The sequence below is a fragment of the Psittacula echo genome (genome assembly GCF_963264785.1).
Source record: "Psittacula echo genome assembly, chromosome: 5".
NCBI lineage: Eukaryota > Metazoa > Chordata > Aves > Psittaciformes > Psittacidae > Psittacula > Psittacula echo.
In genome coordinates, this window is record NC_137739.1 from 61830630 (window position 1) to 61852720 (window position 22091).

The window sequence follows — 22091 nt, forward strand, 5'->3', positions numbered from 1 at the left end:
AATATTAAGATCAGTCTGAAAAGCTGTACTTTCATTCATTCTTGCTGTTTTGAATGGCATTAAAAAGGGCTTTGGTGTAGCTTTGTCCTGTCAAAACTTGTCAACTTTCTTGTGTTTACAGACAACAGTTAAAAATGTGGAGGGGTGTATATAGTAACCAGCCAGAACATTGGTTCCTAACATTTCTTCAGAATCATTGAATAGTAGAATGGTTAGGGTTGGAAAAGACCTTAAGATCATTTAATTCCGATCCCCCTGCTCTGGGCAGGGACATCTTCCACTAGAGCAGATTTCACAAGGACTTATCCAATGTGGCCTTCACATCAGCTTTATTTTACATCAGTAGCAGTCATAATCTATAATTTCAATTGATCTTCAGGAAGACATGAATGTTGCTGGTGATGTAGAGCATTAATGGAATGTGTAAAGATGTTGCAGAAAGGCTTTGCATCTTAACTGTGAATTCCCTAATATATTGCAGAGGCAAAACAAAACGAGAGGGTAGTTGTGCAAATTTACTGTCCTGTGATCAATTTATGTACCTAGTCCACTTCTTGAGCTCATATATTTCACTAACAAAACTTGGAATGATGATGGGATGGAGAGTGATATATGGAAGTATTTTAAAGTAGATTTACTATGAATTTATTTCGAAATTATATGTATAATCATATTGTACATTTAGTTGTAATGTCACACTAAGCAAAATGCTTGCATGGGTACAGATGAGCTTTATGTGCTTATTTAAAAATTAGCTGCTTAGCTGCTTTAACAAATCTGAATTTGTTTAGCAAAATTCATTTCATGCATTTAAACAGGAAAAAGAATGTTTTGATATTTAGTTTTATCCAGAGTCTTTCTCTTTCTCCTTTGGTTCTAGAAGTTTATCCACTTGGGTAGTTTTTGTCTTCGCTTCATGCCTTTTCTTCATAGCTGCCCACCATTTACCTCCCATTCTGCCTTTTTTTTATCACTTCAGTTTTTTCGATTATGGGATACCATTGAGAGACAAAGGATGAGAGAAAGATACAAGATCTGTAATCTAACTAGGTTTTTGCATCCTTCTTTAATCATGTTTGTCAATATACATCTGATTATGCATTTGACTGTTTTTCCTACATAAAGGAAAAAATGTTAGATTTCTGTTAAAATGTATGTTGAATGTAGTTTTCATTTGTATTTCCTATTTGTTTTCACTCCCTATGCTTTATCACTTATATTGTTATAATATAGAAGCTTCCACAAAACCACTGCCTTGATCATTGAGTTTGAAAGATCCCTCAAACATTTTCTGTTTTTTACCAAAGCTACACTAAAAATTAGAACATTCTGTATTGGAACAGCTTTTATGGTAGATATATTTTTTCAATGTTGTTTTCTACTATATACTGTACAAAAAAAGAGTAATGCCTCTCTCGAGTTATGTGAATAACCTGGGTAGTGTGGGGTTTTTTGTTATGTTTTTCTCTTTTTTCTTTAATGAAAGCTATGAGCTTGTAATCATTGTAGAGATTAATGTGTTGTATGCATATATTTTTGTAAGTTCTGGCCAGGATATCCAAGGAACAAGTGTGGTGGCAAATCTTCCAGTCCTGATGCGACAAAATCCTGCAGAAACACTTCGTCGGGTCTTACCAAAAATCAGAGTAAGTTACTTGTAATGAAGTTGGAAAGTATCTTTTTCCTGCCAGTATAAGTATCATAGAATCATAGAATAGTTCATATTGAATAGTAGTTTAACAAAGGCAAAAAAAAGGCCAATTTACTGCAAGCTCCATCTCTAGGAGAGGTATGTCCAGTTGATCGTCTTCCACATTAATTTACCGAGTCTCTGAAGTATTGCAGGCACTATATTTTTTTCTTGGGAAAAAAACCCCACCCACCCCCCCAAAAAAAGAAAAAAACCCCACAAAACCAAAACAACAAAAAGCAAACTACAAAGCAAAACAAAAAAATCCCAGGAAAAGTATCCAGAAATTATACTATTTACATATTCTAGACATTTACCAGTGATTTGACAGCTTTTTGAGAACTCTTCTTGAGAACCAGCCAATCATAATGGTTCTTGTTGAAATTTTGTTTTGAAAGCATTGAACTGTGTTCTTAATTTTATGGACAGACTCAGTTTCCCCATGCATTTTTGGAGGCACATTGACATCTTCACTAGTGTGACTCAGTCATGATTTTACCAGGACACTTTGTAGATATTTTTTTTTGCATATAATTTAAAATTCTTTCCTTTTTTAACAGTTTGCCAACAGGATCGTTATTTTATTTTGCAAACAACTAGTGCTTAAGAAAATTATTTACATCACTTCAGAAAGGAGGAAAGAGTTTAACTATTTGTCCTTTCTATAGCAAGCACTTCAGGGTTGAGAGGAAAAAGTCTTCTGTAGTAACTGAGTAGGTGCTGTGAGTTTTCTTGCTATATCTGTATCTGATTCTCATTGCCAGCTGTATGACAGTATATAATTATATTAGCAACAAAGGTGAAATAGCTGAGTCACATGCTTATGTTTAGAATTTTCTATCGACCAAGGAGGTGATTACTAAATATCAAAGTGAGCACATTCGAAAATGATACTCATTCCAGTAAATTCTCATTTATATTTCGTTGCTTTCTTTGTTAAGTGTGAAAGAACTGAATTGCATCTTTTATTGAAGAACTGTGTGGACATATATCTCTCAGCATTTTTTTAATTTTTCTTTCTACTTTTAAGGCAGCTACCTAAACATTATATTAGTAAAAGAATTCCAGAAAAAATATGATATTATGAAAAATTGGTGTATTTCTTACTGCTTGTGGAATTGGTCTTAAACTGAATCCTCCCTCTGTCCCCTACTCTTAAGAAAGAGGCTGCTCAAGGAACAGTTTAGTATTTATGAATAACTGATTTAATAACTTATGTTCTGCTCTTTTGTTATGAATTTATTGACTGAAAGATATGTATGTCTTCATTATCATCTTCAACGATTAGTTAGCAAATATTCTTCTGTAGGATATTTAAATGCAAGCCCTACTGTAGAGGAGTCTTAGGTTCCATGTGGTAGATTTATTTGGTAATATTCTGTGCACCAATAGATGTGTGGGTCACCCAGTTGAAAACACACATGGGTCGTTATAGACACCAAGTTGAACATGAGCTGGCTGTGTGTCCCTGTGACAAAGCATCCTGGGCTGCATTAGACAAAACATTGTCAGCAGTTTGAGGACAGTGATCCTTTCCCTCTACTCCTCCTTCAGCTCTACTACACCTGGAGCATCCAGTTCTGAGCTCCCCAGTACAAGAGACACATCGACATACTGAAGAGACTTCAGTGAAGGGCCCTGAAAAGGATTAAGGGACTGGAGCATCTTTCCTATAAGGAAAGGCTGAGGGGGCTGAGGCTGCTGAGCCTGCAGAAAAGAAGCCTTGGAAAGGATCTTATCAATGTATATAAATAACTGAAGGGAGCATGCAAAGAAGATCATAGAATCACAGAATAGTTAGGGTTGGAAAGGACCTTAAGATCATCTAGTTCCAACCCCCCTGCCATGGGCAGGGACACCCCACACTAAACCATGTCACCCAAGGCCTCATCCAACCTGGCCTTGAACACCACCAAGGATGGAGCATTCACAACCTCCCTGGGCAACCTATTCCAGTGCTTCACCACCCTCTCAGTAAAGAATTTCTTCCTTATATCCAATCTAAACTTCCCCTGTTGAAGTTTGAACATATTACCCCTTGTCCTGTCACTACAGTCCCTGATGAATAGTCCATCCCCAGCATCCCTGTAGGCCCCCTTCAGATACTGGAAGGCTGCTATGAGGTCTTCACGCAGCCTTCTCTTCTCCAGGCTGAACAGCCCCAACTTTCTCAGCCTGTCTTCATACGGGAGGTGCTCCAGTCCCCTGATCATCCTCGTGGCCCTCCTCTGGACTTGTTCCAACAGTTCCATGTCCTTTTTATGTTGAGGACACCAGAACTGCACACAATACTCCAAGTGAGGTCTCACAAGAGCAGAGTAGAGGGGCAGGATCATCTCCTTCGACCTGCTGGTCACGCTGCTTTTGATGCAGCCCAGGATACGGTTGGCTTTCTGGGCTGGGAGCGCACACTGCCAGCTCATGATGGGTTCTTCTTAGTGATGCCCGGTGACAGAACCACAGGCTATGGGCAGAAACTGAAACACAGGAGGTTCCTCCTGGGCATCAGGAAACACTTTTTCACTGTATGGGTGACCAAGCACTGGCACAGGTTGCCCAGAGAGGATGTTGTCTCCCTCCTTGGAGGTATTTAAAAACTGTCTTGGACATGTTCTCGCTCTAGGTGTCCTTGCTTGAGCAGGAAGATTGAACAAAATCATCTTCAGAGGACCCTTTCAGTCTCAGCCATCCTGTGATTCTGTCAATATCAGATATCACCTTTCAACTTTTTATTATTTCCTGAACCTTTTGTGATCCCGAATGGGAATACAGTTTTTGATTCTAGTCTTAGGTCTTTATATATTAACGGGGAAAAAAAATTAAGAGAATGATCATTAGCATGATGAGGGCCTAGGGCCTGGAAAATACTTGTTTAGTTAGGATTGGAGTTCAGTGTGTTTAGATCAGGCAGTACTTAATTACTTTGTAAAAATATCTTCCTGCAAACTATTGAAGGACATTTAACTGAAAACAGCATATCGAGAAGGAAGAGTTAGAAACTGAAGACAAAAATATTAGAAATTAAGCAGGCAGTTGTAAAAATAACTGGGAAAAGTAGTGTTTTTCATCTTGCAGTGTCATTTAAATCAAAACTGAATGCCTTCCTAGATGATAAATTAAATGAAACTTAAGTTAATGTGCTTAAGACAGAGGTAAAAGAATGAAGTATAATGAGGTCAGTTTAAATGTAAGTGCTCCTTTCAGGTTTAAACTTCATAAATAGAAACTTTCTGGAATGTATATGAGTTGAATTTTTTTCTGTGGCTGCACTCTTTCAAAGTAGGTTCTTCACTGGTGCTCTGTTATCTCATTAATTATTTAACCTGTAATGAAAGAACAGTCTCTTGTACCCATGTCCACTGCACTTTTAACTGCAAAATCATTAACTTGACCTATTTTTTTTTGTGTGTGTGTTCTCCTTTTTTTTTATTGGAGGAATAGTCCTGACTGTTAAATGGACACTGTTACAGTCTATAAAGTCATAACTGAACTCAACTGCAATTAGAATTTTTCACATGTAGTCTGGCATTGCAGGGAAATAAGATGACTTAAATTACTGCACTTGGTTTCAATTTGCTAGATCAGGAAAAATCATTTATGAATTTCAATTTGCACATAAAAATACTATACAACACATTTTTCATAGAATTATGGAATTGTAACAACCAAAACAACTCTTTAATGCTAAGAAAAATGAGTTGTGTGGTAGTTTCAGGGTGCTGTTTATCTGAAGGTATTGTCACCATATGACTGGTAGGGAAACCAGTGTATTTATTTAGGATACTTGCAGAAACCCAAGGCAAGAATAGATACTGCTTTTACTAAAGCTGAGGATAAAACAGCCAGCATGGAATGCAAGGAATGTTCTGTCTGGATACATTACAAATTTTTATTTCACTTGTGAGTAATTGATAAACCTGGTTACTTTATAAGTAAATATAGAAATTAATATATGTGAATTGCTTATCATTCCTTAAAACATAATTAAATTGAAATGATATCAAAGACCCTATTTAATGTGTTTCAGGCCTGAGATGAGAGAAATCAATATTATATGTCAATAAATATGCCATATCTAAGTAATGATTAAATTGTGCATCAGTATTTTGGTTATGCTAATAAAACAAATGCATCGTATATCATTTAGATGTTAATGTAAGAATGAGATTATGAAATATTTTTTAAAATTTAATAATTAAAATGAAGTGGCATCCTTGTGTGGGTTCTTTTGCATAGAGATCCACAAACTGGATTTCTGCATGCACCTCCTCATGAACCTTGAAAGGCATTGAAATGTGGATTTAGGGAAGGCTTATACATTCTCATCAGCATTTCTTCTTGTGCACCAAATGGCTCTTTTCAAATGATTTTACTAATATTTTCCCTGTTACCCATCCTTGAGCACCACCACTGAAAGAAGTGGAGGTAGATTGCAGGTGTCTGATTAACTAATAAGAGACTTTTCCAAATGCTGTGACTGCAGAAAACTAGAGTTACTCTTGTTGAAGTGTATACATCAAGCCTTACTCATTGCTGTTTGGTTAGTTCCAAACTAATTTTCACAGTGTCCTGGGTTCAGCAGTAGCAGTCACTTTTTCTCCTTCTTAGTAGCTGGTGCAGCGCTGTGTTTTTGACTTTCAGCCTGGGTTTTGATAAAACCAATGTTTTCAGTTGCTGGTCAGAATGTTTACTCTGACCAAGGACTTTGTGAGTCTCATGCTCTGCCAGGGAGGAGGGGAAGCCAGGAGGAAGCAGGGACAGGACACCTGACCCAAACTAGCCAAAGAGGTATTCCGTACCACAGCACGTCATGCCCTGGGAGTTACCCGGAAGGGCACGCTCTGCTTAGTCGGGCTCATTTCTGGCGGGTGGTATCGTATTCTCTTCCCTTGTTGTTTCCCGTATCATTTTATTATTGGTGGTAGCAGTAGTGATTTGTGTTATACCTTAGTTACTGGGCTGTTTTTATCTCAACCCGTGGGAGATACATTCTTTCGGTTCTCCTCCCCATCCCTCCGGGGGGGGTGGCGTGGGGGGGGTGGAGGTGTGGGGAGTAGAAACTGCGTGGCTGACTTGCTGACTGGCTTAAACCATGACACACAGTTACTTAATTTTCCAAGTATAGCAGTCTCCTCTTGAAAGCTTCTATTTTTCTCTAGTTGATTTAATAGTTTAGGAAGATGTGGGGTGATTTTCATCCTGTCTTATGCCTAGTATTTATTTTAAGATTCATCTTCATTGTATCTTTGAGTTTCTGTAATCTCCATTATTTCTGTGTCTTTCTAGTCCTAAAGGAAGATTTTTGTTATACCAACGTGGTTACTAAAATGATTGACTATGTTTCTGCTTGCAGCATTCTTTCAAGAGAATTCTGTTGCTGCACACACAAAGTGTATTAAATTAGAGGTGAATTTTCTGTTTTCCAGCTAATGGAGTAAACCAGGCCTTTTAAATTTTGCAAGTTTGGTTGCCTGAGTTTAACTTGTAGACATAACAAGAGTTCAAGAAAATGCTAATACCCTCAAATTCTGTTAAATATGCTTATCTGAATAAGACAGGAAAAACTTTTTTCCTCTGGAATGAAAATTAGTGGAGGATCCATGTATGGAAAAATAACATTACTTTCTAAATAAATAAGTTTATATTAAGTAAATTTAAGTCACTCGGGTTCAGTGAAATTAGAATGATACCCAAACATTTGCATATGCAGGACTGTACAGTTCCGAGTGAAAGCACCAATGTAGGCAGGTGTGTAAGCAACCTAGAAATTTACATTTCAGTGTCTTCTGAGGTCCATGAGGAGGCACATCCAGAAAATGTGTTCTCACACATGGTTATCCAGAGTTGTGTGGATCTGTGGAGGAGACTATGTGGAAACTTTATTTGATGGTAAGTAACCCTGTTTGCTTTGCGTACAAAGTGAATACATACACAAAATTGAATTCAGCTCCATTATGTTCTGGTCTGCAGTGCTATCTTAGTATCCGCAGTTTGTAAATAGCTCTTTTAATTATTTTGGGTATGTTTTTTTGAGCAAGTGTAAACCAAAATCCCAGGACAGTGTGCGCAGGTATTTCAATATCAGAAATATCCAAATTATAAAATTGTTAGGTGTCCTTATTCTTTTCTTTGGCTGTTGTAATAACAATGGAAGAATGAGGACAGAGTAGGCTGTGGAGATAACAAGTGGGTGGTTTCCGTGGCTATTGATTGCAAATATTATATCACACTTTGATTGGTAAGCTGTGCAGTGCTTCTTCTTTTATTCATTTGGGAGAGCAGAGACGCAGAAAATGCTTTTACAAACATGTGGCTGTACACTGAGACAGCTGTTGAGAGATAAGTAATGGTTCTCTTTGAAATCAGATAATCTAAAAGTTACACATTTGCACACACAAGCTGGTTGACATTTCTGTAATGAAAACTTGTTTTTGTTTTACTTTGAAATAAGAGAAGTCTACTACATTTCTCAGATGTTCTCTGCAAACTATTTTGTCAACAAAATTGATATGTAATACTTAGGTTCATAATGAATGTTTTCTTATTCTGGTCTAGGTTCTTTTTTTTTTTTTTATTAACATATCAGTTTATCTTTGATTTTTGATATGGGATCTGAGAAACCACTGTTCATCTCAGCACTTTAAAACAGAAACAAACCCACATATATAATGCGCTGTATAGGAAGCATGGGCTTTAAACTCTTACTAAGTTTGAAATCAATTGTAAAATGAATGTAATGCTTTAGTACTGCAATAATACAATTTATTTTGCCATGAGTGAGGCATGTTTAGACAAGTAAATAAATGTTCACCTAGCCAATAGGTATGTGCATACTTAAAATTAATGCTATGTCATAGGTTGCATCCTACAAGCTCTTTGGTGTGTGCATAGATCTGAAATTGAAATTTCCTTGTTGTTTCATTCAAAAATTTAGTAATATTTTATTCCCTTATTATAGTCGTTTAACTTCTGAACTGATGCTTTAAAGACAGCCTGATTAATTATATTCTTATATGGTTAAAGCTAAGTACTTACATGATTTTACTAAGTACACTAGTAAAAGCTGAGTTACGTAGGTAAATATTCTACTACATATTGCTTTATTCTTAAGACTATGTGTGTGTATATATATATATAAAACTACACATTTTTATTTGTGTTCTGTGTCAGTTGGCAAGGGACAAAATTTAAATTTACTTCTGCTTAGTGTCTCTCACTGGATGAATGAAATATTTTTTAATCCTTTGAATTCTTTTAATGTTCATAGACAGCAGAATTCATAGACAGCTGGTCTATTTTTGCCTCTCATTTTGTAAGGTAGAAAACCCCACACATATGTATTATTGAAGCTAAAAGTCACCAAAAATATTCTAATTTATTTTTCTTTAAAGTTTCTGTAAGAGATTTTAATATCTCCAAGTAATTATGATTAAGAGAAAATACTTTTACAGCCAATTTTGTAAGTTACTCAGGTTGTTGTATATTCACTCTTAAAACCAAATGTACAAATTTGAATGTTCTTTCAGTACATTTTTTTTCTGTATGGTCTATATTGATTTAATTTTAAACTGTACAGGAGGTGCTGCATGTTGCAGGAGTGGAAATGCAGTTAACAGCTGCTGTTTCATTTTTGACTGTTCTGCAAGAGGAGTTGGTGTCCATTCATACGTATTCCCACTCCTTCCTACACATCATTCTTCAAAACCTGGAACACAGAGATGCAGGTCAGAACTGTACAGCTATACTGATGACTGATCACTTCTGCCTGTTTTGTTTCCTTAGTGACCGCACAATCCTGTGTAAAGCAGTGAGTGCAATCACTGTCACTTTGTATCTAGACTTGCATGAATGCAAAAATTTTGACTACTAACATACTGATATTTAAATGTAATTCTGATTGAAGCAAACAAAAATCCTTTGTCTGAAGAACTAAAACCCAGCTGATACTGTGCCTGAGCTTCTACTGAAGTACCAGGATTTTGTAGCTGAGAAAATGGAGGGAGGATGTTTGAAGTTTCTTTTGTGATGGTTAGTTTCACTTAACATCTTTGACAGAATTTTGAGAATAGAAAGGAAAAAAAAAGCCTCTTAGAAAACTAGAAAGTTTCAGTGGGCATCAGAAAAGAATGAGCTTCTAAATGAGGGAAATAATTTTTTCAAAACAAAGAGAATAATTATTTTTGCACAGGCATCTAAAAGATATAAGAAATGGGGGCAGAATTTGCTTCTCACATATCCTGCTTCTTAGTTTGAAGTCTTAAATATGTAATTTGGTGGCTTTTAGATACATAGCTCCTTGAAGAGATGCGTGTATAAATAACTAATTTTGTAAAACTGAGATGTGTTTTGTTATACTTATTATATGTACAACATAACATATAACCCATTTCATTGTAACAGGTGTCAGCAATGCATGGCTAGAAACTCTTCTTGCTGTAATAGAAGCTTTACCAAAAGAGACTATCAGACATGAGGTAATAATACTTTCAAGCTTATGCTAGCAATAAATTAATAATATTTTGTAAGAATGTATTTCCCTGCAAACTTCATTCTTGAGTTAAACCTAAAAAGCACCTTTGAGGTGGATTGGTTCAGGGAAGAGGCAAAAGGAGATATTAAATCACAAAATGAACTAGGCCATTTTTTGTCATCTTTCTGTGAACATTTGAACTCTGGCAACTTATGTTGCCTTTTCCATAGAACTGTAGAATCATACAATGGTTTGGGTTGGAAGGGACTTTAAAGATCATCTAGCTCCAACCCCCCTGTGCCTTCATTAAGATTTGTGGAAGTTCTGTGCCTGTGAAAACAGTAATGCTTGTGGAACATACTGTAAGAGAGGAATGTGCTAAAAGGTGAGACAAGAAGGTGATATTAAAAATTTTAATGTTCTTCAGCAAATAGCTCTTTTTACTGTAACACTTCCACTTCAGTTAGTATTCTCCGTAACATGTTTTCATGTATCCAGTTTTAGTTTACAGGTTAGTATCTCACTCTGTGTCTTCATGAAGAAACTACATTTTGTTTGCTGCTGGACTAAAATTCTGATTTCTGTTAAATGGAACTGAATGCTAAAGATCTGTTTCATTGTGTATTTCAGTTCTTTGTTATACACCAAACACCTAATGCCCTGGAAACACTCTTAATTTTTCACTGTGTAGCTCAAGAAAGAGGAGGGAAATCTGTCACTAATTCATAATATCACTTCCCTTTACTCTGATAATTTATTCAGTTTTGCTTTAAGTATTCATATTTAATTGTTAAATTTAAAAGCTTTGCAACAGGCATATTTTACTGTGTTTATAATTTAAAACAATATGGAGATTTAAATATATGATTGTGTAGTATAAAAATATTCATTAAAATTAGTGGCTAATTGAAATTCAGTACTGTTTAGAAAATAAACTTCTAAAGGCTAAAAAGTTAGGTGGAAAATAAAAAAAAGATTAATTATTCTAGGCACCTCCAAAATCTAAATGTAATACGGTTTTACAGATGCCATTTAAAGATGGTGGAGGTTCTCCCCTGATTTGTCTCTAGGAACACATGTATAAGTTTCCACAAAGATTTGCTTTGGGAAGATCACAGCTGATGAAAGAGTTGATTCAGGAGCCGCACAGAAACCTAAATCTTCGAGTGGCAAGGGGTTGGAACTAGATGATCTTTAAGGCTGCTTCCAACCCAAACCATCATGTGTTTTTGTATCAGAAAACGTGGAATATTCTAGAGGGTTTTTTTGGAGGTTTTGTTTGGTTTTTTTGTTTGTTTTTGGGTTTGCTTTCTTTTTTGTAAGTAAAAAACCATAGGACTACCATAGACTCCAAGGATATAAGGAAAGGTGTGCGTCTCAGACGAGAGATCAGCCTCACCCAGTATTCTATCTCTGGCAGTGGCCACTTCATGGGAGAGACTGTGTCTAGGTCAGAGATTAGAGTTAGTATTTCTAGATACGGTGTGTTTGCTGTCATAGTTCAAAGACCAAATAAGTAATACATAGTTTTTAGGTAACTAATGGCATGTTTCTTTATGCAGTATTATAGGTAGAAGCATATTTTATGTACTAATTCTAGTTTGAGTGATCTATTTATCCTTACAGTGGTCAGATTCTCTCACCTAAAAATTTCAGCTGGTATTTTAGAACATTGGTGGACTTTTCTGCCCTGTATATTATCGTTTTTTGAAGCTCTGCAAAAGAGACTTGAGTGAGGAACTGTGGCAGACAATGAGATACCTTTCTGTAATGTTCCTTTTAACCTGGCACGTGGTCTTCTGTGATCATTTCTGCACAAAAAATAATATATCGAAAGGCCTTTCTTAGCTTGTTTGTGGCACCATAGAGGTGATCCAACAATTGATGGCAGGGCTTCCATAAAGATGCATTTTTTTTCTGCATCTGTATGGAAAGGAAACTTCTTCCCTACAAATCCCCAAAGTATGCATAATCAAGAGGGATCATTGCCTCAAAATTTTACATCAAAGGAGGTGTTTACTGGGAAAACTTATGGAAAGAACCTCAGAGAGGCTTCCTTTACCTTTCAGTGCATATTTTCTTTTTTTCTTGTGCAGGAATATATTTATCAACTTTTGTGAAAATTACCAGCTGAAATCTATAAATATTCATATACGACATAGCCTCAAAAAAAAGACAGATGTAAAACTGTGTTTGTGATGTGAATCATAAACTGCTATTTGGGCCAAGATTTGGGTTTAATATGCTATAATTAGCGCTGAATATTAAATATGGGTTTCCAATAGGCTATTAAGACATAGTACATAGACATCATTTCTGTTAGTGCTGATTAATACCATGAAAGGGGTAGATGACACTTGGGATATGTTTTTCTAGATGATTTTTTTAAAAAGAGGAATACATTATTTACTGCTCATATTTATTCTGTTCATATTTCTTCTTTTTTCTTTCATGTAGATACTGAATCCACTTGTTTCCAAAGCACAGCTTTCTCAAGCACTTCAGTCCCGCTTAGTTAGTTGTAAAATCATGGGAAAATTAGCTAACAAATTTGAAGCTCATATGTAAGTAGATTGTACACATATTTTAATTCCACAGTATATATCGGTATTTCTTGGTTAGTGGGCAAAAAATTACTACAAGAAAAGTAGACTTTACTGCAAAAATTAAATGCTTTTTTTTTACAGGCCCCTTTATCTAGATATTGAATACTGATAAAAAAGTGTTCACTATGTAACTAGCCTATTCAGACTTGGTGATGTTCCTTAGTTATAACGTCAGTTTTTATGTTCTTCCAGAGGTTCAAATGCGTTCATTTTCATGCCATTCTTCCATATTGTTTTTCTTACTAGGAAATAAGCCAAAGAGTTAATTTCTCTGAAATTTACAGGGACAGATAACATCACCTTAGACTTTCTTGTCATAAACAGGAGAATCCTGTTCCTAACTTTTGATTTGTATAACCAAATTTAAATGTAGATACTTTTTTTTTTCTATCCCTAATTATATGGAGATGTATCAGGATCTGCTGTTTTTATCTGATATTATCCAATTCTTAGATTCAGTGTCTGTGTGTTTCGACAGTGGTGCAGAAGAGGGAAGTGATGATGAAAGTAAATCTGCCCAAAGTAGTTGGTATGGTATATTCCTTGGACAGTTTATCCAGCCTTACGATAGTGGGGCTGTTTCACCAGACGTGTTTTCTATCCAGGTAGTTGGCCACATGTGATTTTGAATTACAAAATAAATCCACTGAGGGCTACTACATGCACAGAAACTACATCTAGCTGAGGATTTCTTCTCTAATAATAATTTTGATTTGCCTTAAAATGCAAAAATTCGGCATAACAAAAAAGGTGATCAAGAGGACCATATGACAAGACATTTAGGAATATATTTCTTTAAATTATGATTTTTTTTCTTCAATAAGAAGAACTGGAAGCAGCCAAAAGGAAGCTGTCTACATCTTCATTTGCTTTGTAGAATACACTTCTTGAATAATGAGCATGATAAAGTAGTATTTTTTGATAATATTACCAAAGCCTTCAAACCTTTATCTTCAAAGTTGGTAGGATTCTGACAGAATTGCTTTTATTTAATTGATGTTACGTTCTTATGAAAATCAAGTGACTTTCAGATTACTTGGAATCTTATGAGAAATTTTAATAGTGTTAGCCATTATAAGTTCAAATAATCATACCTTCTTTTGCTGGGTTTCTTTAATATGATTCCTTGCTATTAGAAGCAGGAAACCCTTCATTTCAGTGAGCAGATAGTAGCATCATTTCTGTACAGAAGCTACATGTTAAGAAGACAGATGAGAATTTTCTGGGATGTAGTGATTCTCTGGTAAAATGATCTGAGTGCATGCAGTTCAGAGGGCTGAAAAGAGACCAGGATCCACAGGTTTGGAAGGTCACAGGCAAAGTAAGATTAATGATGCACTGTTGTTCCCCTAGCAGGAGGGGTCTTGCTTGGTATAGTCTCAGGAGATGTACTTGACCTCTGAAGTAGGCAAGGTATAAGATCTATAAGTATATCTTCATGTTCTTCTTCAGAATGGCATAATTTTTCTTCTTAAAATTTATGCTAAAATTAAAAACTTTTCTTTTGTATTTCACATGACTCCCAAGTTATTTTTTAAAGTATTGAAAATATCCCAATCTTGGAATAGAACATCAGTTTTTCTAGCCTCTGTTCCAACAGCTAGTTAAAAACAAGTCTTTTTTTGGAAGTAGTCCCTACTTCAGCAAATTCTTACAAAGCCAGATTCCCAAGACCTTGGACAGTTTTTAAAACTTGAGGCCAAATTTTGTTGTAAGAAGTAAATTAATTTTTACTGAAATGAGGGGAGGCTGATCAAACTGGCTTGAAAATCTCTTGTATGTCTCTTCATATTTCTGTAGAGTTTTGCAACAACATAAGGGTTTGGATAGAGATATTTTATGAATACTCATGACAGCATCTTGGGCAGCGAAAGGAAACACAATGGCTGATTCTGCCAAGTTTTAGTATGTGTTCTTACTTAAATAGATTAAAAATAGTTATTTTGTATCTGCCATTGAATACTTGGGTCTGCTTCTCCATAAAGACACTACAGCACTGAAGCTTTTAATCTTAAACTCTTTTTATATTTTTTTTTTCCCCCAAATATCTCCTTGGTGATACATGTATACCAAAGATGAGGTATTAGATATTAATTGGGATTTGCACTTCCATTTATATAATAGTTTGTATTCTTGCAGTGGCTGTTCAGAGATTGTAGTGAAGATGGTTATTAAACGAGGACAGCATCTCTAAGCCTACCTACTATTTCTGTAGTTTAAAAAGAAAAAAAAGATGGAATATGAGCAAATTACAATGACTGTTTCTTTATAGAAACATTTCTATATAGCAATGTGTCTGATGTCCATATAATTTTCTTTAGAAATAATAGATGGGTAAAATTTGAGTACTACAGAGTGGAATTTATATATTCTTGTCCTGTAAATTAATAAAAAATATTCACATTTTTAGTATTAAAAGAGACATTCTTCCATTGGTAAAATCACTGTGCCAGGACGCGGAATATGAAGTTAGAACTTGCATGTGTCGGCAACTGGAACATATAGCTCAAGGAATAGGGTGAGTATAATTTGCATAACAGCTACTAAATGCAAAATCTTTCTCTAAAATATTTAATGGTAACCTAAAAAGTCCTCTTAAGATTTCTAACTTAATTCATGTGTACTCAGTAATGAATTTGGAGAGTACAGATGTGTTCTTAGGAATTAGTGGTTGGTGCTTGGCTCTTTTCCATTTTCAAATTTTTGTTTCTCTGTGATAGTAAAATTGCTGAACTATAAAAACAGCTTTTTTTTTTTTTTTTTGTAAATAATGAATTCATTTACACTTCTTGAAATCTTCTCAATTACCCATTGATGTCACTGTGTTTACTTAAAAATTGAAGGAGATTATGGCAAGTATTAGCAGTTTCTAATAATTACTGTGCAGTTATTTGTGAAAAAATGCTAAATGTGTTTAGCAAGTGAATTTCAGTTCAGTATCAACTTTTACTCTAAGATGGAAGAATTTCAATATTGCACATATACGAATAGAAAAAGTGTGGAAGTTTTAATAGAAAGTACATGTTAACTACCCACAGAGGAGTGGTCTCTGAGTGAACAAATGCATTAAAATTCCAAGTCTCCACCTGTTACTGTTTCAGGAAGAAAAAAACCAGTAACTTCTCTTACAGACTTAAAGAAATGATCAAGCAAGGTTCCCTGCCCTGTGTTACACAGTGGGAACAGATTAGATCTTAAAAGTCCCTCCAGCTTTTTAAAAGGTGAATTTATGACAAATACAAGGATGAGGCTGAAACTGAAATGTAATTTGAAAGATACAGTAAACGTGCACTTTAGCATGTTGGTACTGGTGCTTAAGCAAAAGATGCTTTCCTGTGGCTGTGGAATGATTTTTTAATTATTTTTTTTAACGGAGAATTATGTTGTGATTTAAATTCTGAGTTATTAAAAAAAAAAACAACAAGCAAACAAAAAAACCAAACCAAAACAAATAAACCCAAACCACCAGAAATTCTTGAAGCAATGTGATTTACCTCTCAGCTGTGGAATACTGCAAAAGTGTATGTTCAGGCAGTGTTTTAGCTTACTGAGATATAGGGAATGAATAGTCATGCCAAGAACTAAACATTACTGCCATATACTTAATTAAACTTTGGTTTGGCAAGCTCATGCAGGATAGGAATTTCTAGATTCCTAGATAAACTTGTCTATTGCATGCAAAAAAATTTTTTATATGTGCTATATGCATCTCTTCTGCAAGGCCTTTGCCCTACAACTGTTCAGAGGATGTGAATAATGTGAAATCACAATATTACTCATCTCAATAAAGTTACTCATTTGGTTTTGTGCTTATTTTATAACAAAGCATAGGTTAATGTGGTAAATGATTGTAACATTTTCCATACTGAATGCCTTTGAATTTAAAAGAACTTGTGATTGTAGAAATTAAAGGTAGTCTTTGTCAAAATTGTTGATTTGTGAAACTGGAAATTTAACATTCATTTTACTAAATTGAATTACTGAATAATTTGAGCTTACATTTATTTTTACTGAATACATGTATCTTTATATATCTTAAAGTTTACTTTTGTTTAATGGGAGATTAAAGATGAGTGAAAGAAAGGGTTCTGTTTATCTTCAGGGAGTGAGCTTTTTTTTCCCATAATTACCAAGATTTGAAGAGAGGAATAGTTCTAACTATCATATTAGTTTGAAGATTTTTGATGTCACCAAAACAGAAATCCCCAGAAACCCATTTGCAAAGCATTTATTCCCTCCTCCCCATTTGTTGTCATGTCTGTCCTCATTTCCTTCCACAGCTCAATTTCTGGGTGTTGTACCCTTCTCTCACCTGACCCTTCCTGGGCCGTATGTTCTTCTCTGTCTCAATCACCTTCCTTCTTCTTTTCTTTTTTGTTATTGTGCAATCTCATGAGATTTTTTTGGTGGCTAATTTGAGATACCATCTGCATTTCCATGGGGAAAAGGTGGAAATACTGGCTATGTCTTCCCAGTTCTTGTTGATAGCAGGGCTGCAAAAGAGATCTTTCTAATCTCTTAAAGCAATAAAGAGCTGGTTATAGCTGGGATATGGGATATTATGCTGGTTGGTAGCTTCTACAGCAGCTATAATTCTGTTCCAAGGAGCAAATCTCTTTAGAACTTAATATGCCAGTCACCTGACTGTGTAAATGTTTCTGTGTCAGGAGTATTTCACTCCTCCTTAGTCACCTCTCTCATTAAACTCTGATTTCTAAGTCAGAGTTTATGGAACAATAATCTGCTGCCAGTGTATAGATTCAGGTTGCCAGGATCATCACACACAGCAGCAGCCCTGGTAATTACCAAGGCAAAAACAGACAAGCAGAACCCTTTCCTTACTACTTTAAAACAAGCCTAAGAGCTAGTGTTTGGACTTGTTTGGAAACAACATTTTCTCTGAGCAGTAGTTGCTTACCCTCTGTAAAGAAGGCTCATCCTTGAAGTGTAAGATTTCCAGACAGTTCAATCCAGCATGATATCTAATATTTTCTGGCTTTGGACGATCGCACTGAGCAGTTTCCGCCTATTTAATCAGAATATTTTTTTAATGGCAGAGTGAAGTAGCTGTATTCCTTTGATTTTTTTTTTTTTCAGACTGCATTTTCTCTGATTTATTTTGAGCTAATTTGAATGCTTTTTTAGTGATGAAGTTTTGCATTTTAAATTTGCGTACTTCTTTGGTTGACAAAGAAAAAGGTCCTGAGATTGCCTGGAGATTTTTATTAGATTTTTCTTTTTTTATAACTTTGTCGATTTTTCATTCTTGACTGCCCCCAAAATACCTGATTTATTATTTCAAGGTAGAATTCTGTTTGGCTGTAGCGATAGTTTCCTTGTAAGTTTTCTCTTGACTGCTTGCCTCACTTTGCAGGGCAGAACTAACAAAAACTGTTGTGCTTCCTGAGTTAGTAGAACTGGCAAGAGATGAGGGCAGCAGTGTACGCCTTGCAGCTTTTGAGACCTTAGTGAATCTGCTTGATATGTTTGATGCAGGTAAGAATTTAATATAGGCTTACAGTTCTTAATGCTTTAATGCATCTTACAAATGTATTTAAATGTATTTGCATTTATCAGGCGTTTCTCATTTTATTTTCTTTATTGTTTCATCCTTCGTTTATTTCATATCTTGCAGTGCCTTATACATAGTAAGTTTTAAGGAAGGTGATCCAGTCGTCCATGAAATCCATCATCTTATTCCAAGTTTCTACTGTAATGTAACTAAATGGAATAAGTAAAATTACTGTATAATTGATAGGAATATTGGGTTTAGTACTTAGTTAATGGTATCAATACACAATACAAAATGTTAGCTCAACAGATGCCATTGCTTGGAGTTAACTAGTTTGCTGTTTTTTCTTGCTGTTAACTAGTTTTTGCCTCTTAACTGAAGCAAAGCTAAAACTAATTATGGACTGCAGCCTGCCTTCTGAGCTGAAGAACCCATACTGGGGCAATGATATGATATTTGTGTGTGTATCAGTAAACCTTGCAGGTTTTAACATCTAGTGTTATACATAAAATACATTTATAAATTTTGGAACAGAAAATATTTCCTTATGTCCCATAAACTGCAGTGTGCACAGCTGATCAGTTTAAGAGGTACTGAGTGTCAGCAGTTACTATTTAAATCCCTTTAAACTTGTGGCTATATGGTACTGAAAGCTTTCTTTTTTGCAATGAGGTAGTGAGTGTGTCTTATAAAGCTTTTTTTTTTTTTTTTTAATTTGAAATAGCAAATGTAAATGCTTGTATTTTTCTCAGTGCTCTGTATCTTTCCTGTGATCAACGTGCCTATTTCATGCTCTGGGGGTGAGTGTCTGTACCTTCATGTGGGGAAGGAGAAATTCTTTGTTGTATCTGGTTCTTTTAGCATAGTGGATCATGCATGGTTCTCAGGTTCTCATCATAAGTTGAGTTCAGCAGTGACTGGGACAAACTTTAAGGAGAGCTATTGTGACTGCTCCAGTATAGGAGCATTCTGGGTAACCACTGTGCCTTGTCCTCCAATCAACTCAACTGCTCTGTCTAGAATTTTTCAGAGGGATGTAGAAGACAATAGCAGCCAGCTTTTCTGGCACAGTTTCAGTTGTGTTTTCTGCTGTTTTTTTTTTTTTACAGCTGGAAATGTACAAAGCAGCAAAGTACATGATAGGTCATTGCTATAGTGTTTATGAAAAATATTTTATGTTGTTGATCACTGCTTACTATTTGCCACTTTGCCTTTTATACTGTTGTTTTCCAAATTCTTCAGTTGTTTATCTTCATTACTAATTGTCTTTTGCACCACATTCCCCACTCCACTCCCATCTTCACAGTATCACAGTATGTTAGAGATTGGAAGGGACCTCAAAAGATCATCTAGTCCAATCCCCCTGCCAGAGCAGGAACACCTAGATAAGGTCACACAGGAATGTGTCCAGGCGAGTTTTGAATGTCTCCAGAGAAGGAGACTCCACAACTCCCCTGGGCAGCCTGTTCCAGTGTTCCATCACCCTCACTGAGAAGAAGTTTCTTCTCAAGTTTAAGTGGAACCTCTTGTGTTCCAGTTTGTACCCATTACCCCTTGTCTTATCATTGTTTGCCATTGAGAAGAGCCTGGCTCCATCCTCATGACACTCCCCCTTTATATATTTATATACACTAATAAGGTCCCCCCCCAGTCTCCTCTTCTCCAAACTATAGAGACCCAGCTCCCTCAGCCTTTCCTCATAAGGGAGATGCTCCACTCCCTTAATCATCTTTGTCGCCCTGCGCTGGACTCTCTCCAGCAGGTCCCTGTCCTTCTTGAACTGAGGGGCCCAGAACTGGACACAATATTCCAGATGCGGTCTCACCAGGGCAGAGTAGAGGGGAAGGAGGACCTCTCTCACCCTACTGACCACCCCCCTTCTAATACACGCCAGGATGCCATTGGCCTTCTTGGCCACAAGGGCACAGTGTTGGCTCATGGTCATCCTGCCATCCACTAGGACCCCCAGGTCCCTCTCCCCTACACTACTCTCTAACAGGTCGTTCCCCAACCTATATTGGAACCTGGGGTTGTTCCTGCCCAGATGCAGGACTCTACACTTTCCCTTGTTATATTTCATCAAGTTTCTCCCTGCCCAACTCTCCAGCCTGTCCAGGTCCCGCTGGATGGCAGCACAGCCTTCTGGCGTGTCAGCCACTCCTCCCAGCTTAGTGTCATCAGCAAACTTGCTGACAGTACACTCAATTCCCTCATCTAAATCATTGATGAATATATTAAATAATACTGGTCCCAGTACTGACCCTTGAGGCACTCCACTAGATACAGGCCTCCAACTGGACTCCGCCCCATAGACTACAACTCTCTGGCTTCTGTCCTTCAGCCAGTTCGCAGTCCACCTCACTACCTGATCATCCAGACCACACTTCCTCAATTTAGCTATGAGGATGCTGTGGGAGACTGTGTCAAATGCTTTACTGAAGTCAAGGTAGACCACATCCACCGCTCTGCCATCATCCATCCACAATGTTATTTCCTCATAAAAGGCTATGAGGTTGGTCAAGCATGACTTCCCCTTGGTAAAGCCATGTTGACTGCCCCTCATAACCCTCTTATCCTTGACATGCCTTAAGATGGCATCAAGGATAAGGTGTTCCATCACTTTCCCAGGGATGGAGGTGAGGCTGACCGGTCTATAGTTACCCGGGTCCTCCTTCTTGCCCTTTCTGAAGACTGGAGTGACATTTGCTTTCCTCCAGTCCTCAGGCACCTCTCCCGTTTCCCAAGACTTGGTAAAGATGATGGAGAGTGGTCTAGCAATGACTTCCGCCAGTTCCCTCAGCACCCGCGGGTGCATCCCATCTGGACCCATGGATTTATGGATGTCCAGATTGCTCAACTGGTCCCTAACCCATTCCTCATCGACTAAGGCAAACTGCTCCAGTGACCTGACTTCATCTGAGGTCTCAGGAGTACAGGGCTCTTCAGGACTGCCTCCGGCAGAGTAGACTGAGACAAAGAAGGCATTCAATAACTCTGCCATCTCAGTATCTTCTGTCACCAGGGCACCCATCCCATTCACCAGTGGGCCAACCTTGCCTCTGGTGTTAGTTTTATCAGCTATGTATTTGAAAAAGCTCTTTCTGTTGTCCTTGACCCCTCTGGCCAGATTTAATTCTAAGGAGGCCTTAGCCATCCTAGCTGCCTTCCTACATCCTCTAGCAGCAGCCTTATATTCCTCCCGAGTGGCCAGCCCCTCCTTCCATGACCTATAAACTCTCCTCTTCCACTTGAGCATACCCAGCAGTTCCTTATTTAGCCACGCAGGTCTCCTGGCCCTCTTCCTTGACTTCCTACGTGTCGGGATGCTCTGCTCTTGAGCTTGGAATAAGCAATTCTTGAATGTCAACCAACTATCTTGGGCCCCTTTACCTTCAAGCAGCCTTGCCCAAGGGATTTCCCCTAGCAATTGCTTGAAAAGGCCAAAGTTCACCCTGCTAAAGTCCAGGGTTGCAATTCTACTTGCTATTGTACTGGTCCTACCACACAAGATCCTGAATTCCACCATCTCGTGGTCGCTGCAACCAAGGCAGCCCTCAACCTTTACTGCTTCGACCAGACCCTCCTTGTTAGTGAGGATGAGATCCAGCAGCGCTCCTCTCCTGGTTGGCTGATCCACCATTTGGATGAGGAAGTTATCATCCATACACTGGAGGAACCTCCTGGACTGTGGCTGGGTTGCTGAGTAGTCCTTCCAGCAAACATCAGGGAAATTAAAATCCCCCACGACGACCACGGCCTGTGACTGTGAGGCCGCTCTCAGCTGCCTGTAGAAGGCCTCGTCAACTTCCTCAC

General features: G+C 37.1%; 1 protein-coding gene across 1 annotated transcript in view; it reads left to right on the top strand.

Moving 5' to 3' along the window:
• The first annotated feature begins 1580 nt into the window (after positions 1 to 1580).
• PPP4R4 (protein phosphatase 4 regulatory subunit 4) overlaps positions 1581 to 22091 on the top strand; it is a 40579-nt gene continuing 20068 nt past the window's right edge. The window contains exons 1-6 of the mRNA XM_080618856.1: positions 1581 to 1646; positions 9267 to 9414; positions 10091 to 10164; positions 12618 to 12724; positions 15177 to 15284; positions 18141 to 18262. Of these exons, the coding sequence (XP_080474982.1) occupies positions 1596 to 1646; positions 9267 to 9414; positions 10091 to 10164; positions 12618 to 12724; positions 15177 to 15284; positions 18141 to 18262 (610 nt within the window). The 5' untranslated portion in view covers positions 1581 to 1595. The remainder of the gene's footprint in view (positions 1647 to 9266; positions 9415 to 10090; positions 10165 to 12617; positions 12725 to 15176; positions 15285 to 18140; positions 18263 to 22091) is intronic.